This window comes from Fusarium oxysporum, chromosome X (genome assembly GCF_013085055.1).
Source record: "Fusarium oxysporum Fo47 chromosome X, complete sequence".
NCBI lineage: Eukaryota > Fungi > Ascomycota > Sordariomycetes > Hypocreales > Nectriaceae > Fusarium > Fusarium oxysporum.
In genome coordinates, this window is record NC_072849.1 from 2,660,944 (window position 1) to 2,684,821 (window position 23,878).

Consider the following 23,878-nt stretch of genomic DNA (forward strand, 5'->3'; position numbering starts at 1 on the left):
TGTCGTCGATTGAAGCCTGATCGAATCCTTCGCCGAAGTCGATGGATTTGAAGGTGCTTCCTTGTTTCGCACATTCTTTCAAGGTCAAGGCTTCGAGTTCTTTTTCAACTTCTGTGATTTCCAGCGTCATTTGCTTGATTCCTTCGCAGAGGTTCTTGTTCTTTTGGATCTCGCGATAGTACGGCATATGGAACCGTAATTCCACTACTCCGAGATTTTCGTACCATAGGTGTACTAGGTATCCTTCTGTTTCAGTTGCTAGGTAGGGCTTGTCGTTCGGTGTGCCAGGAATCGTCACAGGAAAGCAGTCGTTGTCTTCCTTGTTTTGTCTATGTTCCTTACACCAATGATATTTGCATGAGAGCCACGATAGTTCCTCATGTTCTGAATGCGTTGGAAATGTTCTTACATCGTCCTTGACGTTGAACTTTGGTTCCCTGTGGAGTGGGTTTGTAGCAGTGTCCATGTGGTAGGCGCGTATGTTCAGGGGTGCGAGTTTGTTTGTTTCGCCATGTTCTCTGGCTTCCTGGGTGTACCTGTCTTCGGGTGAGGTCCACATCCTGCTGCCTGTTTCGTCGAACAGTTGTTCGTAGGGTTGTTGCCATTTCTGTTCCAGGCGTTCATCTTGTTTGCGGAGGTATCGTGCGGTTTCTCGTGCTACTCCTCCTCTGTGTCCCATGTGGCGGGATTGTCGATGGTGGTAGGTGCGGATCTTTGCTCCTGCCTCTCGTGCCTTTTGGAATGCCTGCTCGGTGTCTTGTAGGGTGACTCTAACTGGGATATCATCCACTTGTTTGAGTACTTCGGGTTGCTTGCCCTTGTTAGGGGTAGCGTCCTTCCCTTGTAGACCCTCTAGGTATTCCTTTGTTCCTTGTTTTGAGAGTCTTTGTTCTCTCATCATGCCTAGGGTTTCGGTGGGTGCATCTTGTGTGCTATTCTTCTTGTCTTGCTTGTATTTTCTGTGTCGGGCGTTTGTTCGTTCTCTGTATTCAGGATCGTCGCGAAGTTTCTGTTTTCTCCTTTCGTTGTATTCTGCCATCCTTTTGCGGTATGCTTCTTCGTCTCGCATCCTTTGTGCATGCCTTTCTCTCTGGAGTTGATTTTGGATTTCCCTAGTTCGTGGTTCTGGTTTCTCTTTGTTTGCTTCCTCGTAAGTGGGAAATATATCCCGGGGCTCTCTGATTGAGCTGTCCGGGTGCGGGTTCCATTCTTTTGCTGGCGTGTAGTCTTCATACAGGGCGGTGGTTTCCGCCATGTCGTACAGACTTCGTGTCATTCCCAGTGTCTGGGTCTTGATGGCCATCTGAGGGTCCTGTTCGTTAGTTGCTCCTAGTGTTTGCTTACCTCGATTAGGGTCTCTAGGTTTCTTAGGTTCCGGGCATTTGCTGGCCATATGTCCCATCCTGTTGCAATTGTAACACCTGATTTTGGACATGTCGCGGGGTCTTCTGTTGTTGTCTCGCTGTGTGGCCCCGAGGACCATGGGTCCAGGCTCAGTTCCGTGTTGAGTGTCGACGTGTCTCTTGCGTCCTTGATTGGCATTTTGCTGTTTGGTGTTCCACCGGGGGTTGTATGATCCTCCGTGTTTCTCAGCCTGTTTTTCTTTACGTCGTTCATACTGCTGGTTGTCGATTTCTACAGCGATGCTGGCAAGTTCGTTTAAATCCTTGGGCTTGGGCCTAATGTTCACCATGGCATCCTTTACTTCGGACTTGAGTCCCAAGTATACCTGTGCCATATGGGCCTCTTCGCCCCAGTTTAACTTGGCTGCCTGGTAGCGGTATTCAGCTAGGTAGTCTGCAGCTGATCCTCTTTGTTTGAGTTGCCGGATCTTCATTTCCGCCATTCGTTTTTCGTCCATGATTCCGAAAGCATTCCTGAGTTCGGATTCGAAGTGTTCGTATTTCTCATAGACATATTTGGTCATTTGCTTCCGTTCGTGGGGTGGATTATTGACATAGTCGCGGATGATAGGCTCCATCATTCGTAACGCCTTGTCCTTGAGGAATCCCATCCCGTGTCGAACCCTCAGTTCCTCGGTGGTGAACTGAATCGGGTAGTACATTTGGTAACTCCGAAGGCTGGTGAGGAATCCTTGTAATTTATCGGCGTCGCCGTTGAACGAGTCAGGCTGACGGGGTCTAAGGATCTCTCCAGGGTCTTTTCCGGTAGCAGTAAGAGCTGCGGTGTGTTCGATATGTTCCTTGTACAGCTTCTGACTGTTCTCAGCTGTTTTTCCGAGTGACTCTGCAATCTCGGCGAGGTCGGCCACCTTCTTCTCCAAGGCCTCGATCCTGTTTTGCGCGATCTTGGCGTTGTTTTTGGCGTTGTCCAGGAGGGTGTCATGCTGTTTTCCCAGGTCACGAAGTCTTTTCTTGAGCTTCTTGACTTCGTCCTCATGGGAATTCGGATGAATAGGAGGACTCTGTATCTCGTCCTCTTCGTCCGTTTCCATTGGGACCTCCTGCAGTTCCTCTGCGAGGGGTCGTGGTTCCTCAGGGGGAGTAACGTGCTGGGCACGTCCTGCGGTTGAAGGGCGGTTTGGAGTAGCAGGTGCCATTGCGTGGATATTGCTCAGCGTTACGCGGTACGGTCTGAACAAGAGCTATCAACGTGTGACGGTTGGGTTTCCAAACAGGTAAACTAGTCCGTACTAGGTTTATGTTTGCAGATAACGTAGGGCGTGATGCTGAGCGATGCGAAGTGTCACGTTTCTTAATGATCAAGTAATGCGTGTTAGGCTTATTGATGTAAAGATGCTTTATTGATAGCTGGTGAGCTAAGTTCTATGAAAGTGCAAATGAATGTGTTCTATATACTACTGTGTGTGATGTGAGGACGACGATATGTGCGGACGCTGTCGTCCTTGGGACGCTTCGTTCCATGGGACGACGGCGTCCCTACGCTGGTCGTCCCTGCATGGTTGCATCGTGATTGGTTCTTGAAAGGAGTGAAATTGTGGGGTACACGTGACGTAACCGCTGGGGTCGTAACAATTAGTATTTACCCTAGGGGTTAAGTTTTTATAACTTATAAGTAAACTACCTTAAGACTAAGATATATTAATATCTTTTTTCTTTAATATACTTAAGGAATAAGTTTAATAGGAACTATAAGAGAAAGATTAACCTAGAATACTAATTAAATATATTAATATAGCAGTTAAAATTAATAATTAATAATTTACCTAAAGAACTTATAATTTATAAGGAAATAAAAGATAATAAGATAATAAACCCTAATATTATACTAACTAAGGAAGAACTTAATAAATTAATATATTTTATAATATTAAAGTAGAATTAATAGCTATTAAAATAGCTAAATAAGATAAGCCTAAAGTTACTTATTATAATTATAGTAAGAAAGGATATTATAAATAAGAATATAAGAACCCTATTAAAACTAATTAAAAATATAGACTTATTTTAAAAGGTAAGAAAATTAATATAATTAGGAAAAATAATAAACCCTAGATAGTAATTAAGACTATTAATATAACTTAAAAAAATAAATATAATATAATATAAGTAAGGTATATTAATAATTTTAATCTAACTCTTAATATATATAACTTATTTCTTAATAAAGAAGAAACCCTTAAAAAATACTATTATAATTTAAAACCAGAGTAATAACCTATATTAAGATATATAGCCCTTATAATAATTATTTATATATAAAGCAAAAGTAAAAAATAAGTAAAAAGAAAATATATATAATATAAAAAGATAAGAAAATCCTAAGTTTAAAAGAAAAGAAAGTAAATAATAAAAATAATAAAAACTAAAAGTAAAATAAGATATAGAAGTTAAACTTAAATAGGTATCTATACCTAAACCAGAAATATAATACCTTACTAAAGGAAAATCTATTTTTATAGTTAAAAAGGGAAAAAAAGTTAACCCTAATTTAAATAATAAACTAAATACTAAGAAGGTTAACTAGGAAATTAATAATATTCCTATTAAAATTACCTTATAATAACTAAATTAATATATTAATAATCCTAATTACTTAGAATCTTATAGAATTTAAAGAGAATTTAATACTAAGAAACTTAAAATTAAGAATAAAAAAATAACCTAGAATACCCCTATTATATTATAATATAATAAATTTAACTAATACTTCTAGACTAGTAAATATTAGAAGTATATAAAACTTGCCAAAGAATAAGTAATTATAAAATAAAATAATAATATTTATATCTAAGTATATATAAAAGAGATATTAAAAGACCTTATAACTTTAGAAGAATATATATAAGCCAAAAAGGACCTAAGGAGGTACCCTAACTATCTAAATTATAAGTAGATATTATAGATATTATATATATAATACTACTACCTAAGATATTAGTAAGATAAAATAGTAAATAATTACTTCTTAGTATAAATTCTAGAATATTAAGGATAGAGACCCTATCTAATTATTAATATAGTTAAATACTAAGTTATAAAGAAATATAAGAGATCTTAAGTAATAAAACTAAAAGCTTATATAAAGATATAAAAATAAGCTTTAATATATATTTAAAATTCTTAATATATTATATAGTAAAAATAAAAAATATAATAAGAAATTAAAATTACTAAAAATAAAGTATTTAAATAAGAACTTAGTTAAATTAATAAAGATATTACTTAATAAGAAAAAGAACTATCCTAAGATAAATAAGATATCTCTTAATAACTAGATAAATAATAGTTATAAGACTAATTAATATAAACTAAAGAAGAAAAAAAAAGACCTCTTACTAAGGAAGAAAAAGTAAATATTATCCTAGATTATAAAATAGAAAAGATAAAAGCTACTTATTAATAAAAACTAGCTACCTAGAATAAATACCCTAATAATATTAATTATACTAAAAGTAAATATAATATAAACTACCCCTAGGGAAAAAGTATATACTATTTATAATAAAGTAATAAATAGGCAAGAAATTAGAGGCTAAATTACCTAAGAAAGCTCTAAGAATAATAATAAAAAGAAGCTAATAAATCTACCTAGAATTAAAAATTAGAATTAAGGGAAAGTAATTAAATATACTAATAGATAGTAAAGTAGTTATAAATATTATTTCCCTTAGTATAGTTAATAATTTAAGGCTACTATAAAGAGATAAGAAAGAACTTTATATAATAAAAAGCAGAAAAGGATAATTATTTAAATATAAATAAGGAAAAATTACCTAAGATATTAATTACCTTAAGATATTTATAAATAAATAGAACTAAGGAATTAACTTTAATAATATTTATATATAAGACTATAACCTAGTCTTAGGTTACCTATAGTTATATTATTATAACCTTATATTTAATTAGAGAACTAACTAGGTTAATTATAAAATTAACCCTTTAGATAATAAATTAAATAATTTAGGCTATAATATAAGATCTTAAACTTTAACTAATAAGAGTAATAAAGATAAGTATAATAAAGTATTACCTACTTTAAAAGGAATATAATATAAATATAATAAAGGTAAAAAGAAATATATTAGATAAATAATTATAACTCTTAAAAGATAGTTTAAATAACTAAACTAAGATATTAAATAGATAAAATAAATTACTATAAAGGAATCTAATAAATAACTTAAAAATATACTACTAGAGTATTATATTTATAAGAAGTTATTTTAAGAGGAATTAAATATAAAGTTACCTTAATATATAAACTATAATATTAAAATTATATTAAAAGATAAAAAGAACCTAAAATTCTTTCTTATTTATAATCTATCTTAAAATAAGCTAGGGATACTTAGAGAATAAATAAATAATATATTATAAAAGAGATATATTAAACCTTTAAAATCCTTAGTAGGATATATAGTTATATTTATATTAAAACCTAATTTAAATAAACTATAACTTATAGTAAATTACTAATAACTTAATAAAATTATAGAAAAAAATAAAATACTATTACTACTTATTACTAAACTTAAAGATTACCTATTTAATAAAAAATAATTTATAGCTCTTAATCTTAAATCTACTTATAACCTTATTTAAATTAAAAAAAATAATAAATAGAAAATAGCCTTTAAAATAAAATATAAACTATTTAAATACTTAGTTATACCCTTTAGATTAATTAATATACCTATAGTATTTTAATATATAATTATAAATATACTTTAAGAGTACCTTAATATCTTTATAGTTTACTACCTAGATAATATCCTTATCTTCTCTAATATAAAAAAAGAGTATATAAAACATATCTATAAGGTTTTAAAAGCACTATAAGATACTAATATACTTATTAAACCTACTAAAAGTTATTTCTACTAATCTTAAGTAATATACTTAGGATATAAAATCTCTTATAATAAAATTAAGATAAATAAGTAAAAGATTATAGTAGTTACTAAATAAAAAACTCTTATATTAATAAAAAAGATCTAATCCTTCCTAGGATTTACTAATTACTATTAATAATTTATTAAAAAGTTTAGTAAAATTATTATCCCTCTTACTAAGATTACTAAGAAAAATAAATAATTCTAATAAAATAATAAAGCATAATAAGCCTTTAAATAGCTTAAATTAGCTATTATAAGTAAACCTATTCTTATTATATTTAACCCTAATTAGTAGATTAAACTTAAAATTAATACTTTTAATTTTACCTTAGGAGGATAAATAAAATAATAAGATAATAATAATATATTATACCTTATTACTTTTTATTCCTATAAGATATATAAAGTAGAACTTAATTATCCTATTTATAATAAAGAATTCTTAGCTATTATTAACTGCTTTAAGGAATTTAGATATTACGTTAAAGAAAGTAAATATCTAATAAAAATATTTATTAATTATAAGAATATAACTTACTTTATAATAATATAAGAGCTAAACTAATAATAACTATACTATATAAAATACTTATATAAATTCGACTTTATTATAGTATACTATAAAGGGACTAATAATAAATATATAAATACTATTAGTTAATAATCTGATTTTAATATAAGAACTATTAAGACTAAAGAATAACTCCTAGAAACTAACTCTAAAGGGGAATATTAATTTATATAACCTATTAAAACTATTACCTTAACCTATAAGAGAATAATAAAAAAAAGAAAATAATACTATATTAAATTTAAAAAATATATCTCTATATAATAACTAAAAGAATACTATTAAAATATATATAAGAAACCTAAAGAAGCTAATATAAGCTATCTCTCTTAGTATTTTAAATTAAAAAGAGATAAATAAATTAAATAAATTATAAATAAATACCTAATCTATAAATAAAAACCATAGGGATAGAGATATCTAATATAATCCCTTATAGACTAAGATAAGTAAGAAAAAGTAAAATAAGAATTTATTTATAAAATCTATATATATTTATTATATAAATACTAAGGAGTTAAGAAAATAATAAAATAACTTTAAGAACTAGGCTACTGCTATTTTAAAAAGGGATAAATTAAAAAGGTTATAAAATAATGCAATTTATATATAAAAATAAAGGCATAAAGATATAAACCTTATAGATAATTATAACCCTTATTAGTAGTATAATAACCTTAGGACTTAATTATAATAGACTTTATAACTAAATTACCCTTATTAGAGGAACCCTTAACTAGAATCTTCTATAATAGTATTATAGTTATTATTAACTAACTTATAAAGTTCTTTTATTATTTACCCTATAGAGAATTAATAGATATAAAAGAACTTTCTTATATCTTTTATTAATATATTATTAGTATATATAAGTTACCTATAGAAATCCTTTCTAATAAAAGACCTATATTTATAGTAATATTTTAATAATTACTTATAGTATAACTTAGATTAAATTATTAACTTATAATAGTATTTTAACTGCAAATTAATAGATAAATAAAATAAATAAATTAAGTACTTAAATAATACCTAAGGTATTATATTAACTATAAATAAAATAATTAAGTTAAGAAACTATTAATAGCCTAACTTACTTATAATACTATATATAATAAAAACATAAAGCTTATATTAGCTTATATTAATTTTAAATCTATACTAAATATATATTATAATATATAATAAGAAAAATTAATTAATCTAGCTGCTATACTTAAAAGTAATAACCTTAAAAATTTATATAAAGAAATAAAAATAAAACTTAAATTTATTAGAAAATATATAAAAAAACTATTATAACCTAAAATAATTAAAAAGACTAACCTTTTTAAAGGGAAATATAATTTACCTAGCTATAAAAAATATTAAAATAAATTAACTAATTTATAAATTAGATTATAAATTTATTAAACCCTATAAAGTATTATAAAAAGTTTTAGAAAATAACTATAAATTAGACTTACTACTAAAAGTTAGGCTTTACTTAGTCTTTTATGTTTTATTACTTAAATTAGCAGCAGATATAATATAAGTTAAAATAGGTAATAAACTATAAGAAATCTTAAGACTAGAGGTCTATAAAGTAAAAGTAATCTAAAAGACTTATATAAAGAATAATTAGAGAGAATATCTTATAAAATAGAAAAACTACCTAGAAAATAAAAATATATAAAAACTACTAAAATACCTTATTAATACCTAGTAACTCCTAAAGGATTTCTATTAAAACCTAAGGAATTAAGAAAAGCACTAAGACTTAATAAATCCTACTTAGATTACTTAGTAATAATAGACTAATTACAGAAGGATCTATTAATTATAGTACCCTTTAAAGTAGTTTACTTATCTTACTTTGCCTTTTTAAGTTTATCTATTAAGTTAAAACCCTGCTAAATTATATTTAAACCCTTTACCTCTATCTAATAGTATTAATGCCTTAAATAAGTAATCTTAGTAAACTAAGTATTTATTATATTATAAATATAAGTAGATTCTACTTAAAGATTAATTAGTTTATCTTTAGTAGCCTCTTTCTCTTATTTTAAATAATATTTTTTATTAATAATCTTTTAAGCTAATATTATATTAGTAAACTTATAAAAATAAATTTATATTAAATATACTAGTAGTTATAAATAGCCTATAACTATTATAGAATATCTTAGATTTAATATAAAGATTATAGTAATTTAATTTTATAGGATTAAAGATATATAAATCCTTTATTTTCTAATAAATATAATTAAAATAAGGCATAATAGGATTCCTAAATACTATAATAAGGATATAAAGAGATTTTTAGTTTTTAATAGAAGTTTTCTTAGCTTTTACTATATAGTTAGATATCTTAAGGGATTATAAGATTAAGATTAAACTTACTAAGGGATAACTAATAGGAAATATATTAATTAGGCCTTAAGGATAAGGCCTAAGGGAGGGGAGAGATTATATTATAACCCTAATAGTTCTATTATATATACCTTATATTTTCTACTAATTACTATATCTCCTGCTATAGATAATTAGCACTAAGACTTTATAATTAGAACTAATCTACTATAATTAGCACTAATCTATCTAAATTATTATTAATCTTATAATAACCTTACTAATTAACTAGAATTATTTCTAGTATATAAAATATATTTATTTGCACTTTTATAGATTCTAGCTTATTAGCTATTAATAAAACTTCTTTATATTAATTAAGCCTAATATGTATTAAATTTACTATTAAGAGATATAATACTTTAATAAGCTTAGTATTATGCCCTATATAATCTGCTAATAATAAACCTAGCATGGCTTAGTTTATCCACAGTTGGAAACTAACTATTATAGTTTATAATATTAAATATATATTAAAAACCTAAATCTCTATTAGGCAGTCTTTAGTCTTTAAAAGATAATACAAAGGATAAATAATAGTTAATTTTTAAAAAGAAAATTATCCTTTACTAGGTTAATATATAGTAATCCTATCCTATAATTATATAGTTATAGTCCAAAGTGCTATTATAAGACATATGCCACGAAAGGTCTTATTGCAGGAAGGCAGCAAAACTGATTTTCGATAGTAAGTATAATAGATAAACTTTCCTTCAGACCCTCAATTAATCAACAAAATAGACCGGCGCCTCGATATCTTCCGATTTTACTTAATTACCTTTTCGCTTAAGCTTCCGAGGCTTCATTTGAAGATCTTGCTACCCAAGATCTCAACCAAAGGACACGGTTGAGTCTCAGGCAATCCGTTTTCTATCTTATATTTGTCGCTGCACAGAGAATTGTCTACAGTATTTCGGGCTACATTACGATGTGAGTACTTTCTTGCAGCGCCTTGAACACCCTCGACTTTACCCCGGCCTCGATCCGCCCAGGTAGCTACCCGGAAGGACTTCGTGCCTATGGGAAACTATAAATTCTACAAGGCCAAGGTGGATTTGGCCATGGAATCCTGCAAAGCTGTCAACGACACTTGGAATAATGTTAGACGGAGAGACAAGGACCGGAAAGATGTGGATGAAAATAGCAGCAAAGCCCTCGACAGTCTTTCAAGTCTTGCGCTTGGTACCGTTAACATAGGGGATATTTATAAAGATTCGTCAAAGAGTTCGGACATGGTCACCCAGCGGCTCAATGAAATCGAGGTCAGTGCCCCAGAGATAGATTTATCAAAGGCAATGATCCTAACTATGCATAGGACCTCAAAAAGCAATTAAAGATTGTTCAGATAACTTCTAGAAAGAGACCGAGGCGTACTGAGTCGAGAAGGTCTCGGGATTGAGATTGGGGAACCCGTTTGAAAGTCCCGTGAAGGAGGAGGGTGTACCTAAACAGCTATTATTGAGAAGGATTGTGTGGGGAGGATACCAGGCCATGGCAACGCTGCAAGAAACACATTTCCTGTATGCTGTTGGCCGTGAGCTGTCTGTCTGTCGCCTTTTCAAAATGTATTGGCACTTGTCAATTATGGCCTGACCATGCACTTCAACAGTAAGCAATGACCAAAGCCAGCAGAAGCAGGGATACTCATCATTAACAACTCGCTAAACGCACCGCTATAGGCTCGTTGTCGCGCTGCTCCACCTGAGCCGAAAACTGCATGAAATCACATGTAATCTTTCATCCTTGTTTTGTCTTTTGTCTCCATTAGCTGAATGCCCGAGAAAGATGACACAAATTCTATCCACCTTACGCTTCAGGCTCCGGCCCACGGAAAAATGAGGTCAATAGTTCTGGATTGATACTTGGTATTCCCTCAATGCTCTCGCTGATCATTTTCAATTACCTTCCTTTAAATTTTCCTCCTGCCTGCTAGCCTATTAGCCAATGCCAAAAATGCCGCACTAGGCCGCTTTTGTTGTGCGGCTGTGCCTGCTATGCGCAGTCCGTATAAGCATGTTAGCGACAACAAACCCGCGTCCCGCAGTACTCGAAGCTCATTAGGTAAATTTGCACATGAAAAGTGACTTAAGATTGCAGTGAAAATGATACCTTCCGGATCTGCCTCTTTTGAATGAGCTTAACTGCAAATATGGTAACGAAATACTTTTTGGCCATTGGATGGAGGGCTCAATTTATTCGGCCATTGCCACATGCAGAAGACCTACAGGGACCTTCCCTAATTGGAGCTATCGCGCGCCCGAAGAGCAGGGTCCTCAGGGACCTGTCTTTCGGTTGCCCTGCATTGGGTTGGATTCTGCTTAAGAAGCCCCCCGTTAGGGTCCCGGAACGGCCGGCAGAGAAAGGCGGACTATGTGCTTCCCTCGAGGGTAGTCCAGAGATTCCCGTTTGCGAAAACCCAAAATTGAATATAGCATATAGAAGAGACCAACCAACAGACGTAGAAAGTAGACACCCAGGTGGAAGAGGTCTAAAAGGAAGTGGCTCGAGAGGAAGAGGAAGCAAAAGGAGAAAGGATCTAGTAGGAAGACCTATGATTTCCTCTAAGCACCCTTGTCATGCCTATATTGAGTAACGGATCCGTCCGCATGCCGAGAAATCTAGAATGACCGACCTGTCAGTATCAGGATGTTGTTCTGTCTCATAGCGGCACAGTGCATGAGGCAGATCGCCAGGTAATACTCTTTTAGTCGTCATCAGATGATCTAGTTATCTGCCGAGATTATTGGTGCCTGTCAGACCATGCTATTAAGTGGCTGGATGGTTATTCTTAGATCCAATATACTTAAAGCACCTCGAGCCCTCATAATCTATCCATTTCTTCTCGCTATCATCTCATATCCCAGAGCGAGTGGCATAGTTCATCCCAAGCCACCAGAGTTGCTCCTACTTATATCGATCATCCTATTCAAGACTTTACCATGAAGTTCACTGCGTCCCTCTTCGCGATCCTAGCCGCCACATCGGTCCTCGCCCATGGGGTCTCGCCGGCGTCAGAAGGCGATCTCAACGCCTTAACAAGCAGAGCCACCGAGTGGGGCAAGTGCAACGGAACCTCCTGCAAGGTTAATGGCAAGAATTATGGATGCACCAAGGGAAAGGTGATAAATACCCTGGCCTAGAGACCCAACGGTTAAGGAATAAAACTTTTTGCTGACGTAAGCTCTGGCTAGTGTACTGTTCAGAGTGGCGGTGGCGATGGAAAAGCGTGCTCCAAGTTGGGCGGTTCTATCTGCTGTCCTGGCGGAAGGATGAAGGGCAAGAAGTGCCCTTAAAGCCATAGTATAGTAGCTATAGTTACAAGGCTGCTTCCTAGCCAAGGTAATTGCCAAGTATACTTTCAGCAATATACTCTGACGCTAACTATCTACACTAGCTTTAAAGAATAAGAGGAGGACGGTTATGGGAGATTTGTGTTTATTTAGAGGGTCCACATAAGCTAGTTTGGGCTCAAATACAGCTTCCGTCTATGACGGGTGGGCGTTAGGCTACCACGTGGGTCATGCCCTGGAAACTCAGGCTCAAGTGTCTTGTCCAGAGTTCCTCCGTTACTTAACAATACTGTTGGGTAGGATGAAGAGTGATATGCAAAGGATAGAGGTCTGTAGCAGCCTGGAGAGCGTTATGAATTCAATACGCATTCCCTAATGGTCCGAGCTTATTATGGCTTACTCTTGGCGGTCAATAGGCGGACAGGTACCTGTCCTTCTAAAATGAAATTTAGAAGATCTAATTCCAGGTTAAATTATATATCTAAGGTATAATAATCTATAAGTAATCTACTAGAAATATATTATATTAAGAAATATTTAATATAAGGCCTAGTTACTAGGAACCTTATTAAGTAATTAGTAATATAAAAAAGTAATAACCTGTCTTTAGGATATTTATAAATAAGTTATAGCTAGTATCTTAATTATAAATGGATATTATATAAATAGATAGATAGCTAAGATTAAATACGTACTTAATTTTCTTTTTAAAGAAGTAATAAAAATTAGTTTCTTGTTCTTATATTTAGTTTATAATTACCTAACTACTATTCTACTTTGACTTTGCCTACTAAGTCGAAGAAATCCTATATAAATCAAAACCACGCTATTAAACTATAAGAGGCAAGGTTAAAGAAAAAGGCAAGAGGGCAAGACTCAAGATATAATAATAATTAAATTAAACCAAAGTAGCATAACTAATAATATGTTATAGTTAATAAGCAGTTAATTTGCTATTTCTTTAATATTATAGTACTAAGAAGAAAATCCTTATAAATCTAGGTTAAGGATATACTAGACTATAATTTATTCCTCTAGATTACTTAGTTTCCGTGAGTTTAGGATATAATCGCTGCGAGCATGTACTCCATTTATTCGATCAAAGAGCCGCTAGTAGTTAATATTATAGATCTTTGCGTCGCAGACTTAATTTTAGGTCTGCCTAGTAGGCTAAAGTGCAAGAAGCATATTAGCCTCAGTATCAGATTACGACATATTATGTGGTTAAGATTTAATTGATTAGATAGTATTGATATAGGATAAGGGATTTTTATCTGGTTTGCTTGTCTATCCGGTTCGCTTGTCGTGTACGTTAAGATATTCATGCATATTCATATAAGACCTTATTTGAATATTCATATGGCCATGTCTGATTCAGACTTCGGCCGTATCCTACAAGTTTAGCTGCACTGTTGTACTTAGACCATTGTTACCGGCTATATAACACTCGTAGGCCTTGGGCACTTGTTCGAAGGGTACGGTCTCGAAGTTTCAGTCAGCCATCAATCTTATGAGACTTTGCGGCCCCGGCCAGCACATACCGTTTGGTGAAAGCTCCCAGACAAAGCCGCGTGGAGGAGTGAAGTCTTTCCGCAGCACTCCTGTATTTCCACGTCAGACCACTGATGGAGGTTACGTTCACCGCCTTTTTGAGGCTGGTAATGGGGTTGAAAAAGCCGAGGTATTGGACATATTTTCTCACGGTATCATTCTCGGTAGGCATGATTCACTGAACGATGCATATGTCGCCGTCCAGGGTTGGGCTTAAATAATGAAAAGAAGCCTAGGCGGCGATTGAAAGTAGTAAAGAGATTAGGTCATGGAGGGAACCAGAACCATAAGTCGGACCTTAATTCACCCGTCGAGAAAACTTGCGAGAATCAGTAGAATTTATCGCTTCTTAAACTAGCCACATGTATCGAAACTTCTTCAATCGACTGTTATATGAATATGAGACCAAGGTTAGACCTTCTTACTTATAATGGTCAAGCGATGCTCTGTTGCTACTTGTTAACGTAGACCAAAGTTCGCCTTAGATGAGCACAAAGCTCTCGGGCGAGCCAACATCACAGCCACTTCCACGGCGAGGAAAAGCGTATGTGAACATATCCCTGTCCTTTAGTTTCCTCACCACTCCCATCGCGATGATAGCTGGACCTAGAAAGCTGAAGCGTCCTGCTTCTGTATCCGGCCGCAAGATGAAAGGCATCTCGGCACCAGACGGATGAATTATGATATCTCCCTCTCGCACCAGATGCGACACAAATACTAGGCAGTGATATTTAGCTAGATTATACTCTTCGATGACATCGTTGTTCCTGGGTTCTAAGGCTGCCCAATTGTACGAGCAGCGCATCTCAAGAATCTTATATACCTCTTCGATGCCTTTATTGCCCTGATTATCGGGCATCCACCAGTCATAGCTCGAATAGCAGCTCTCAAGTCCTACCCCTGAAGTGTAAGATCCCAAAATCTCGGAGTTGAACTCCCGGTGCATTCCGCCTTTCCAAGGACTCTCTGTTGAGGTGATAATTCCAATCCGTGCTCCCTCGAGACGCAAAAGCCCATATTCGTCATATGCCTGCACTGGAGGCGCCGTATAGGGCATATCAAAGTGGAATATGCCAAATCGAAGCATCAAGCGGGTAACGTTTTAGCGCAGATCGATAGCCCAGGATGGCAAGTCCTGTCCGACGGCGTCTCTGTCGTAGAAGATCTGGAGACTGGCAAGAGTCTGGCTGATGTTGATTGTGTGCTTCTGGAAGCTTTCGAATACTGTCGAAACCGATTTTGAGTAATCAATCTCTGGGAACCCTTCTGTAACGTCGTAGGCCTCCTTGGTCATCTCCCCAATGATTCCCAGGACAGCAAAGACCTTGTCCTGTGGTAAAGTCGCTTCATATAGACTGCTTCGCATAATCATCCTGAACCAGGCTTGATGAAATCCGCCTTCCTCAGTGTACATGTCGTTCTCGCAATGCTGTTTGAAGAAGACGTATGCTCTCCTCGCGCTCAAGGCTCGTTCCCGAGGGTCACGATGGGGTCTGAACGTATCCCGAATCTCATCCATGTCTGGGAGGAGGCGATCCATAACAAACTGAAAGTCTTCGAAAGAACATTCCTGGCTTCCACAGGCCACGTGGACTTTGTGAGCCGCATGTACCTCTTGTCGGGTCCAAGTCCGCTGGAACCATGGCTTGGTCTCGATGAGCTTGGTGGCTGCTCTGCGTGCTCTTGGGCCCTCGACCTCTCCACGAATGCCACCTATACCCTCCCTGCCGTAGGTCTTGAGCAGGCTGAAGAGATATTCGTCATCGTTAGTCGCTTAACCCAGCCAGACAACGACCCTATACGCCTTGAGATAGATGCTGAACATCATCCCCACCTGGCCTGCTTTCTCAATTAGGTCGTTTTGATTGATGCAGATAGCATCTGCCCATAACACTCGGGGTCGTTCCGGGAGCCGAAGCTGTCTCAACGCCGCGAAGAGATTTGCAGCGATCCAGAACGGTAGCCCATTTACCAAGATTCTCTTGGTTGGCTCGGGATCCCCCCAAGTGTACGATAATGCCTCGTACCCGGCCTTCTTGGAGCTTCCCGCAACTGTTGCGCCTGATTTCTTCTTGAGGTCTACCGTGAACAGGTCGCATTCAATCTCAACATCGGAGTCGGCCGAAGGATGAACTCGAAGCGTTCTTGTCTGCCGAGGGCTCAATGGTTGATATACCTGGCATTGTGCCCCAATTTCTCCTTGACGATGGGCTGGATCCATGTTGGGAATTATCACATTGAAAGGGAATTATTGCCCATCCAAAGCTTGCTGCCAAACTTGAGCGTCTGGAAACGATGTTCAAGGGAGAAGAGAGGGGATTATGAGCTTTCGGATCACCTCTGGTTCGACATCGGCAGTCAGCCCCCGCCGGAATCGGCGCAATAGAACATCGAGCCCCACTACAGTGATTGCTGCGAACATTGCGACGCAATGCACATATTCTAATCCGTGCCCGCTCTAGCGGTTCGCGGGTCTATTATTATTTCCCTATTTCTTTATTACTAAATAATACTAACTTACTTTATACTCCTAGCTAAGCTAAGTTAAAATTAATATTCTTAATTTACTATTAGCTAATATATATAATATTTTTCATTGCTCGTGCTCGCTGAGGACAAGACCTGTCACGCCCCTTTTTGCGGGGGAGGCTGCTGTTATGCTCATTTATTAAAGTGGATATTGCAAGCCATCAGCAACATCCCTGTCCAGCCTCCCCCGGAGACCACGTTTCGAATTACGTATTAGTGAGCTTCCCCCTCTTATCTGAGTCGTCCGTCTCACTTATTCCTGCTCCTCCAGGCCATGCCGTTCCTCTTCAATTCCCAGATCAACGGCACCTGGAGCAGGACCAGGATGGCGTAGATCGCGAACGCCCAACCAGAACCGATCGCGCGGATGAGGGGTTCGAACGACGCTGTGTCTGCTCCCGCGCCCACGCAGCGGATAAGGTTAGACGCCGCTTGGGCTGTTGCAGACCGGTGTGTGTTGTAGTCTGTGATAAGGGTGGCTGTCATCTGCGGGACGAGATTAGCGGGTAAAAGGATCGACTAGGGAGGGGAAAAAGTACCGTGAATAAGGCTCTCGCTGTAAGACCTGCTAGGGCTTGCATCACTAGCATCGATTATATATGTTTGGCAGTGTGAGTTCTAGAAGCGCTATAAGAGGATTAGGATCTCACTGTTTTAAACTCGACGATCAGGCCGTAGCCTACTATTGTTAGGGTGCATATTATCGTGAGGAGGTAGGCTCCTTCGAGGCGAGTATGTTCAAGAGGGAAGCCCTCGATGTCTCCCACGCTGCAGGCATCTTCTACGCCTAGTCTCTGTCGGGTTCGGCGAAAGTTCCAGTCGATATACTTGCCTGTTATTAATCAGCTACTGTGGTTAGGGTGCTCGACTCAAGTTTACCTGTGACTTTTGCAGACACTGCTAGGTATACTCCACAGGGGATGTAGATAAAGCCTGCCTGCAGGTAGTTCAGGTTATATATCTCGATGCTCAGCGATGCAAGCGACGTCTGCAGCGTCATCACATTGACATACTGCAAAGCTCCGATCAGGATTAAGAAGAGAGACCCCTTGTCCATGAGCACGGGGAGGCAGGTAAGAGGGTTAGGGAATCGGCAGCCTCTCTTCTCACAAGGCTCGGCATCTCCTTGGCTCTGCCGAGTTGACCTTAAGGCCTTTGGGGATACCACACTCCAGTATATCCCTCTGGCTAGCAGACTTCCATCTCCGACAATCTTTCTCTGCGTCTCGGGAAGAAGGAGGGCTAGTATCACGAGGCTTCCTCCAGTGAGGATAGAGAGGAACCAAAAGATCCAGCGCCAGCCGAGTTTCTCTGCAAGTATACCTCCCAATACAGGCCCCAACCTCGGCCCCATTATAGTGCTAGGTTCTCATTAGTCCAAACCCTATCGTGGGTTATTAGACGCCATTTACAACAAAAAGATCGTCTCGATAAACGACCCCCTCTCCCCAGCAGTCGTAATATCCGCAACAACACCATACGCGACGCTCACCATACCTGAAGCCCCCGCGCTCAGTATCATCCTCAGCACCAGCAGTACGATCCACCTAGTCAGATTCGCCATGCCCAGGTTCACCGCCAGCATGAGCAGGAACATGAGGATGTACACGGGTTTGCGGCCGCTCTGGTCTGCAATATCGCCTATGAACACGGGCGCCATGCCCGCGACTACTAGGTAGGATATAATAGTAAGGTTTATAAGTATAATAGAGATACTAAGGTTATAGGATATAGGAGTAAGGGCAGGAAGGTAAATAAAGGTACTAAGTATTAAGAATATAGCTATAAAGGAGGTTATAAAGGAGATCTATTACTTTTACTATTATAAGAAGATAGACTTTTTTTATACCTTTATATAGAGGCGCCTAGTTCTATGGCATTAGGGGTATTATCCTTTAGTTCTTTTATTACTGCAGATATAAGGATAGTAAAATAGGGAGTAAGTATTACATTAGGAGTAGCCATTTTACAGCAGAAATAAGAAAACGGTTTGTTTTACAAGTCTATGCTATTGACATTAATTCCTGAGGATAAATACAGGTCTATAAAATATATATCTTCTAGAAGAGTTTTCGCCCTCACCGATCTCTACGACAAGGCGGGATCTCACCGCGTAAGTCAGTCGGATTTTGTTGTCTAGAACAGCGATCGCTCGACCACCTTCTCTGTTGAGAATAGGTCAATCGGGCGCATAGTAGGTTAATAAATGGCATTCCTCGTTTCTGCACATCACCAATTACATCCGAGCATTAGAGGTTTATCCTACACTCCTTTTATCCGGCTCACTTTTGGTAAAAGTGGAAATTCGCGGTCTTTCATTGGCTCACACCCCTGTACATCCTCTTTCACCGAAAAAGTGACAGGGTTGTCGCGCTTCTAGCTGGCTTTTTGATATGATACATCTTCCCATTGGTTGGCCTCTTCCTCCGTCGTAACCTTCATAGCTAGACTTGCCTTTGTGGCGCAAAACGATGCTACCTCCTAGTAACTAATGACCAAATTAACTCTACTAGAGTTGATTTTATTGACCTACTTTAAACCTAGTAGGGCTGATTATTGCCAGGGTGTAGAGTTGATTTGACTCTATCCTGTATATAGGAATAGTAGTGCTGATTAGAACAGGGGTGTATCCCCAAACGCGACGCGTTATTTCGCGCAAAGTGCTATGGGTATTTCATACTACTAAATTATTTTATTACTAATCGAATCACAATTGTAATTCAAATCTTAATATCAGTGACTAAGTCACTATGAAGATCGCCATGACGGCTTCAAACTTACAATCTAAACCATGAAGTGCGATTTATCCCTACGTTCTTCTCTCTACATACCACCTCCTACTCTTCTATTCCTAATTGTCGTATACCCCTAATTGTCGAATACCCCTGTCCATCTCCCAAATCTATGTCTATCTCCTGGCTGGTACAGTGTATCTATTGCTATATACCTTAATACCTAGTCTAGTAAAAGAAAAAGACCTTATTAATTTAAGGTAAAATAAGTCTTATTACCTGTAATAATATTATAAAGTCCTTAAGTAATTATTACTCTAATACTACTAAATATTAATAACTTTATATATAAATTAATATCTATTAGTAATATTTAGTACTTCTAAATACTTAGGGTTACCCTGCCTTTTTATTATAACCCTAATAGTTTTATTATATATACTCTATATTTTCTACTAATTACTATATCTTCTATTAAAGATAATTAGCACTAAGACTTTATAATTAAAGCTAATTTACTATAATTAATACTAATCTATTTAGATTACTACTAATGTGCTAATAACCTTACTAATTACCTAAATACTACTTTAATATATAAATTATATTTATTTATACTTTTATAAATTCTAGCTTACTAGCTATTAATAAAACTTCGTTATATTAATTAAGCCTAATATATATTAAATCTACTATTAAGAGATATAATACCTTAATAAGCTTAGTATTATGCCTTATATAATCTGCTAATAATATACTTAGTATAACTTAGTTTATTTATAGTTAGAAACTAACTATTATATATTAATAGCTCTTATTTAAACTATATTATATAATACTAAGTAATATAAATATAATATTTATAAATATTAATCTTATTTAATAGTAAAATATAACTACTAATCTTTAGGGTTATTAGCCTATAGTATTTATTAACCCTATATTAGTTAATTATTTATTAACTAATTAAAATATAAATAATATAAATAACTTATCTTAGAGTTTTAATAACTTAGAAGTTAAATAACTTTATAAGTAGCTTAGGAATATTACTAATAAGATAAATAAAATATAATAAATACTAGAAGAATTTACTACTTTATAGTATTAGTAGAATTAAAGTAATAATAATACCTAGTAGGAGATATATAACTTAGCCTTAGTAGTTAATAATAGGAAGGACCTAAGAGAAGTCCTTAAGCCTAGCCTGCCTAAGTACTTTAATAATACTTTAAGTAAGCTATTTATATTCCTTACTTAAAGCTAAGCTTTTATTATATATTATTTAAATTAATTTTATAATAATTCTACTAAAGTAATATATATAATAAGAAGACTTATTAAAACTATAGCCTAGTAATTTTAACCTATTATAAATAATTATATAATAAACCTACCTTATAATTTATAATTATAAATTACTTTACTTTTTAAAGAAAATAAATATTATAAAATAAAAAAAGTACTTAAAATAATATTTAAAACTATTAATAAAAAGAGCTAAGTAAAAAAGAAAATTAAAATACTTAAATAAACCAGATTAATATTTACCTTAGGGGTAAAATTTTTATAACTTATAAGTAAATTACCCTAGGACTAAGATATATTAATATTATTTTTCTTTAATATACTTAAAAAATAAATCTAATAAGAACTATAAGAAAAATATTATCTTAGAATACTAATTAAATATATTAATATAGTAGTTAAAATTAATAACTAATAATTTACCTAAAGAACTTATAACTTATAAGGAAATAAAGGATAATAAGATAATAAACCCTAATATTATATTAATTAAGGAAGAACTTAATAAATTAATATATCTTATAGTATTAAAGTAAAACTAATAGCTATTAAAATAGCTAAATAAGATAAGTTAAAAGTAATATATTATAATTATAATAAAAAAGAATATTATAAATAAGAATATAAGAATCTTATTAAAATTAACTAAAAATATAAATTAATACCTAAAGGTAAGAAAGTTAATATAATTAGAAAAAATAATAAACCTTAAATAGTAATTAAAACTATTAATATAATAAGAAAGGATAAATATAATATAATATAAATAAGATAAATTAATAACTTTAACCTATCTCTTAATATATATAATTTATTTCTTAGTAAAGAAAAAACTCTTAAAAAATATTATTTAAGACTAAAACTAAAATAATAACTTATTTTAAAATATATAATACTAATTATAAAAGTTACCTATATATAAAATAAGAAAGAGAAAAAAAAAAAAAGAAATAATTATTAAAAAGAATAATAATAATAAATTAAAAAGAATAAAATAATTAAACTAAAATAGATATTAATACTAGAATATAATTAATAACTTACTAAAGGAAAACCTATTTTTATAATTAGAAAGAAAAAGGAAATTACTCTTAATATAAATAATAAACCTAGTATTAAGAAGATAAATTAAGAAATTAATAATATTCTTATTAAAGTTATCTTATAATAACTAAATTAATATATTAATAATTCTAATTACTTAGAATCCTATAGGGTCTAAAGAGAATTTAAAGCTAGGAAACTTAAGAATAAGAATAAAAAGATAATCTAAAATAACCCTATTATATCTTAATATAATAAATCTAACTAATAATTCTAAATTAATAAGTATTAGAAATATATAAAGCTTATTAAAAAATAAGCTATTATAAAATAAGATAATAATATCTATATTTAAGTATATATAAAGGAAATAATAGAAGATCTTATAACCCTAGAAGAATATATATAAGTAAAAAGAGACCTAAGGAGGTATCTTAAATACTTAAACTATAAGTAGATATTATAAGTATTATATATATAATATTACTACTTAAGATACTAATAAGATAAGATAGTAAATAATTACTTCTTAATATAAGTTCTAAAATACTAGAAATAAAGACTTTATTTAATTATTAATATAATTAGGTATTAAGTTATAAAGAAATATAAAGAATCTTAAGTAGTAAAACTAAAAGCTTATATAGAAATAAGAGAATAAGCTTTAATATATACTTAGAACTCCTAATATATTATATAATAGAGATAAAAAGTATAATAAGAAATTAAGATTATTAAAGATAAAATACTTAACTAAGAACTTAATTAAATTAATTAAGATATTACCTAATAGGAAGAAGAAATATCCTAAGATAAATAAGATATTTTCTAATAAATAAAAAAATAGTAATTATAAAATTAATTAATATAAACTAAGAAGGAAAAAGAAAAACCCCTTATTAAAAAAGAAAAAGTAAATATTATTTTAGACTATAAGGTAAAAAAGATAAAAACTACTTATTAATAAAAACTAATTACTTAAAATAAATATCCTAATAATATTAATTATACTAAGAGTAAATATAATATAAATTACCCCTAGGGAAAAGGCATATATTATTTATAATAAAGTAATAAATAGGTAAGAAATTAGAGATTAAACTACCTAAAAAAGCTCTAAGAATAATAATAAGAGAAAGCTAATAAATCTGCCTAGAATTAAAAGTTAGGATTAAAAGAAAATAATTAAATATATTAATAAATAGCAAAGTAGTTATAAATATTATTTCCCTTAGTATAGTTAATAATCTAAGATTACTATAGAGAGATAAAAAAGAACCTTATATAATAGAAAGTAAAAAAAGAGAATCCTTTAAATATAAATAAGGAAAAGTTACCTAAGAAATTAATTACTTTAAGATATTTATAAATAAATAAAACTAAGGAATTAACTTTAATATTATTTATATATAAGACTATAATCTAGTCTTAGGTTACCTATAGTTATATTATTATAACCCTGCCTTTAACTAAAAAACTAGCTAGGTTAATTATAAAATTAACCCTTTAAATAATAAATTAAATAATTTAGGCTATAATATAAGATCTTAAACTTTAACTAATAAGAGTAGTAAAAATAAGTATAATAAAGTATTACTTACTTTAAAAGGAATATAATATAAATATAATAAAGGCAAAAGAAAATATATTAGATAGATAATTATAACTCTTAAGAGATAGTTTAAATAATTAAATTAAAATATTAAATAAATAAAATAAATTACTATAAAAGAATTTAATAAATAACTTAAGAATATACTATTAAAGTATTATATTTATAAGAAACTATTTTAAGAGAAGCTAAATATAAAATTACCTTAATATATAAATTATAATATTAAAATTATATTAAAAGATAAAAAAAATCTAAAATTCTTCCTTATTTATAATTTATCTTAAGATAAGCTAGGAATACTTAGAGAATAAATAAATAATATACTATAAAAAGGATATATTAGACTTTTAAAATCCTTAGTAGAATATATAATTATATTTATATTAAAACCTAATTTAAATAAATTATAACTTATAATAAATTACTAATAGCTTAATAAGATTATAGAAAAAGATAAAATATTATTATTACTTATTATTAAACTTAAAGACTACTTATTTAAAAAGAAATAATTTATAGCTTTTA

The 23,878-nt window shown here is 32.6% G+C and overlaps 5 protein-coding genes across 5 annotated transcripts; 1 reads left to right on the forward strand and 4 right to left on the reverse strand.

Annotated features, from left to right (window-relative positions):
- Nucleotides 1–12,223: 12,223 nt before the first annotated feature.
- On the forward strand, nucleotides 12,224–12,577 carry FOBCDRAFT_146185 (uncharacterized protein; the record flags this gene model as incomplete). Its single annotated transcript, XM_059608225.1, has 2 exons — nucleotides 12,224–12,403; nucleotides 12,488–12,577. 2 exons carry the CDS (start codon nucleotides 12,224–12,226, stop codon nucleotides 12,575–12,577), a joined length of 270 nt encoding a protein of 89 aa, XP_059468002.1.
- A 1,284-nt stretch (nucleotides 12,578–13,861) lies between these two features.
- On the reverse strand, nucleotides 13,862–14,297 carry FOBCDRAFT_146739 (uncharacterized protein; the record flags this gene model as incomplete). The annotated part of the gene is made up of 2 exons (XM_059608236.1): nucleotides 13,862–13,916; nucleotides 14,116–14,297. 2 exons carry the CDS (start codon nucleotides 14,295–14,297, stop codon nucleotides 13,862–13,864), a joined length of 237 nt encoding a protein of 78 aa, XP_059468003.1.
- Nucleotides 14,298–14,767: 470 nt separating this feature from the next.
- Nucleotides 14,768–16,346, reverse strand: FOBCDRAFT_323976 (heterokaryon incompatibility protein-domain-containing protein; the record flags this gene model as incomplete). The annotated part of the gene is made up of 2 exons (XM_059612103.1): nucleotides 14,768–15,870; nucleotides 15,928–16,346. The coding sequence occupies 2 exons, from the start codon at nucleotides 16,344–16,346 to the stop codon at nucleotides 15,228–15,230; spliced, it is 1,062 nt and encodes a 353-aa protein (XP_059466083.1). The 3' UTR covers nucleotides 14,768–15,227.
- Nucleotides 16,347–16,903: 557 nt separating this feature from the next.
- FOBCDRAFT_147030 (uncharacterized protein) lies at nucleotides 16,904–17,173 on the reverse strand (the record flags this gene model as incomplete). Its single annotated transcript, XM_059608249.1, has 1 exon — nucleotides 16,904–17,173. A coding segment is annotated over one exon (270 nt), but the record flags the coding sequence as incomplete, so codon positions are not given.
- A 319-nt stretch (nucleotides 17,174–17,492) lies between these two features.
- On the reverse strand, nucleotides 17,493–18,353 carry FOBCDRAFT_145942 (major facilitator superfamily domain-containing protein; the record flags this gene model as incomplete). Its single annotated transcript, XM_054707296.2, has 2 exons — nucleotides 17,493–18,015; nucleotides 18,067–18,353. Coding segments are annotated over 2 exons (810 nt in total), but the record flags the coding sequence as incomplete, so codon positions are not given.
- Nucleotides 18,354–23,878: the final 5,525 nt, after the last annotated feature.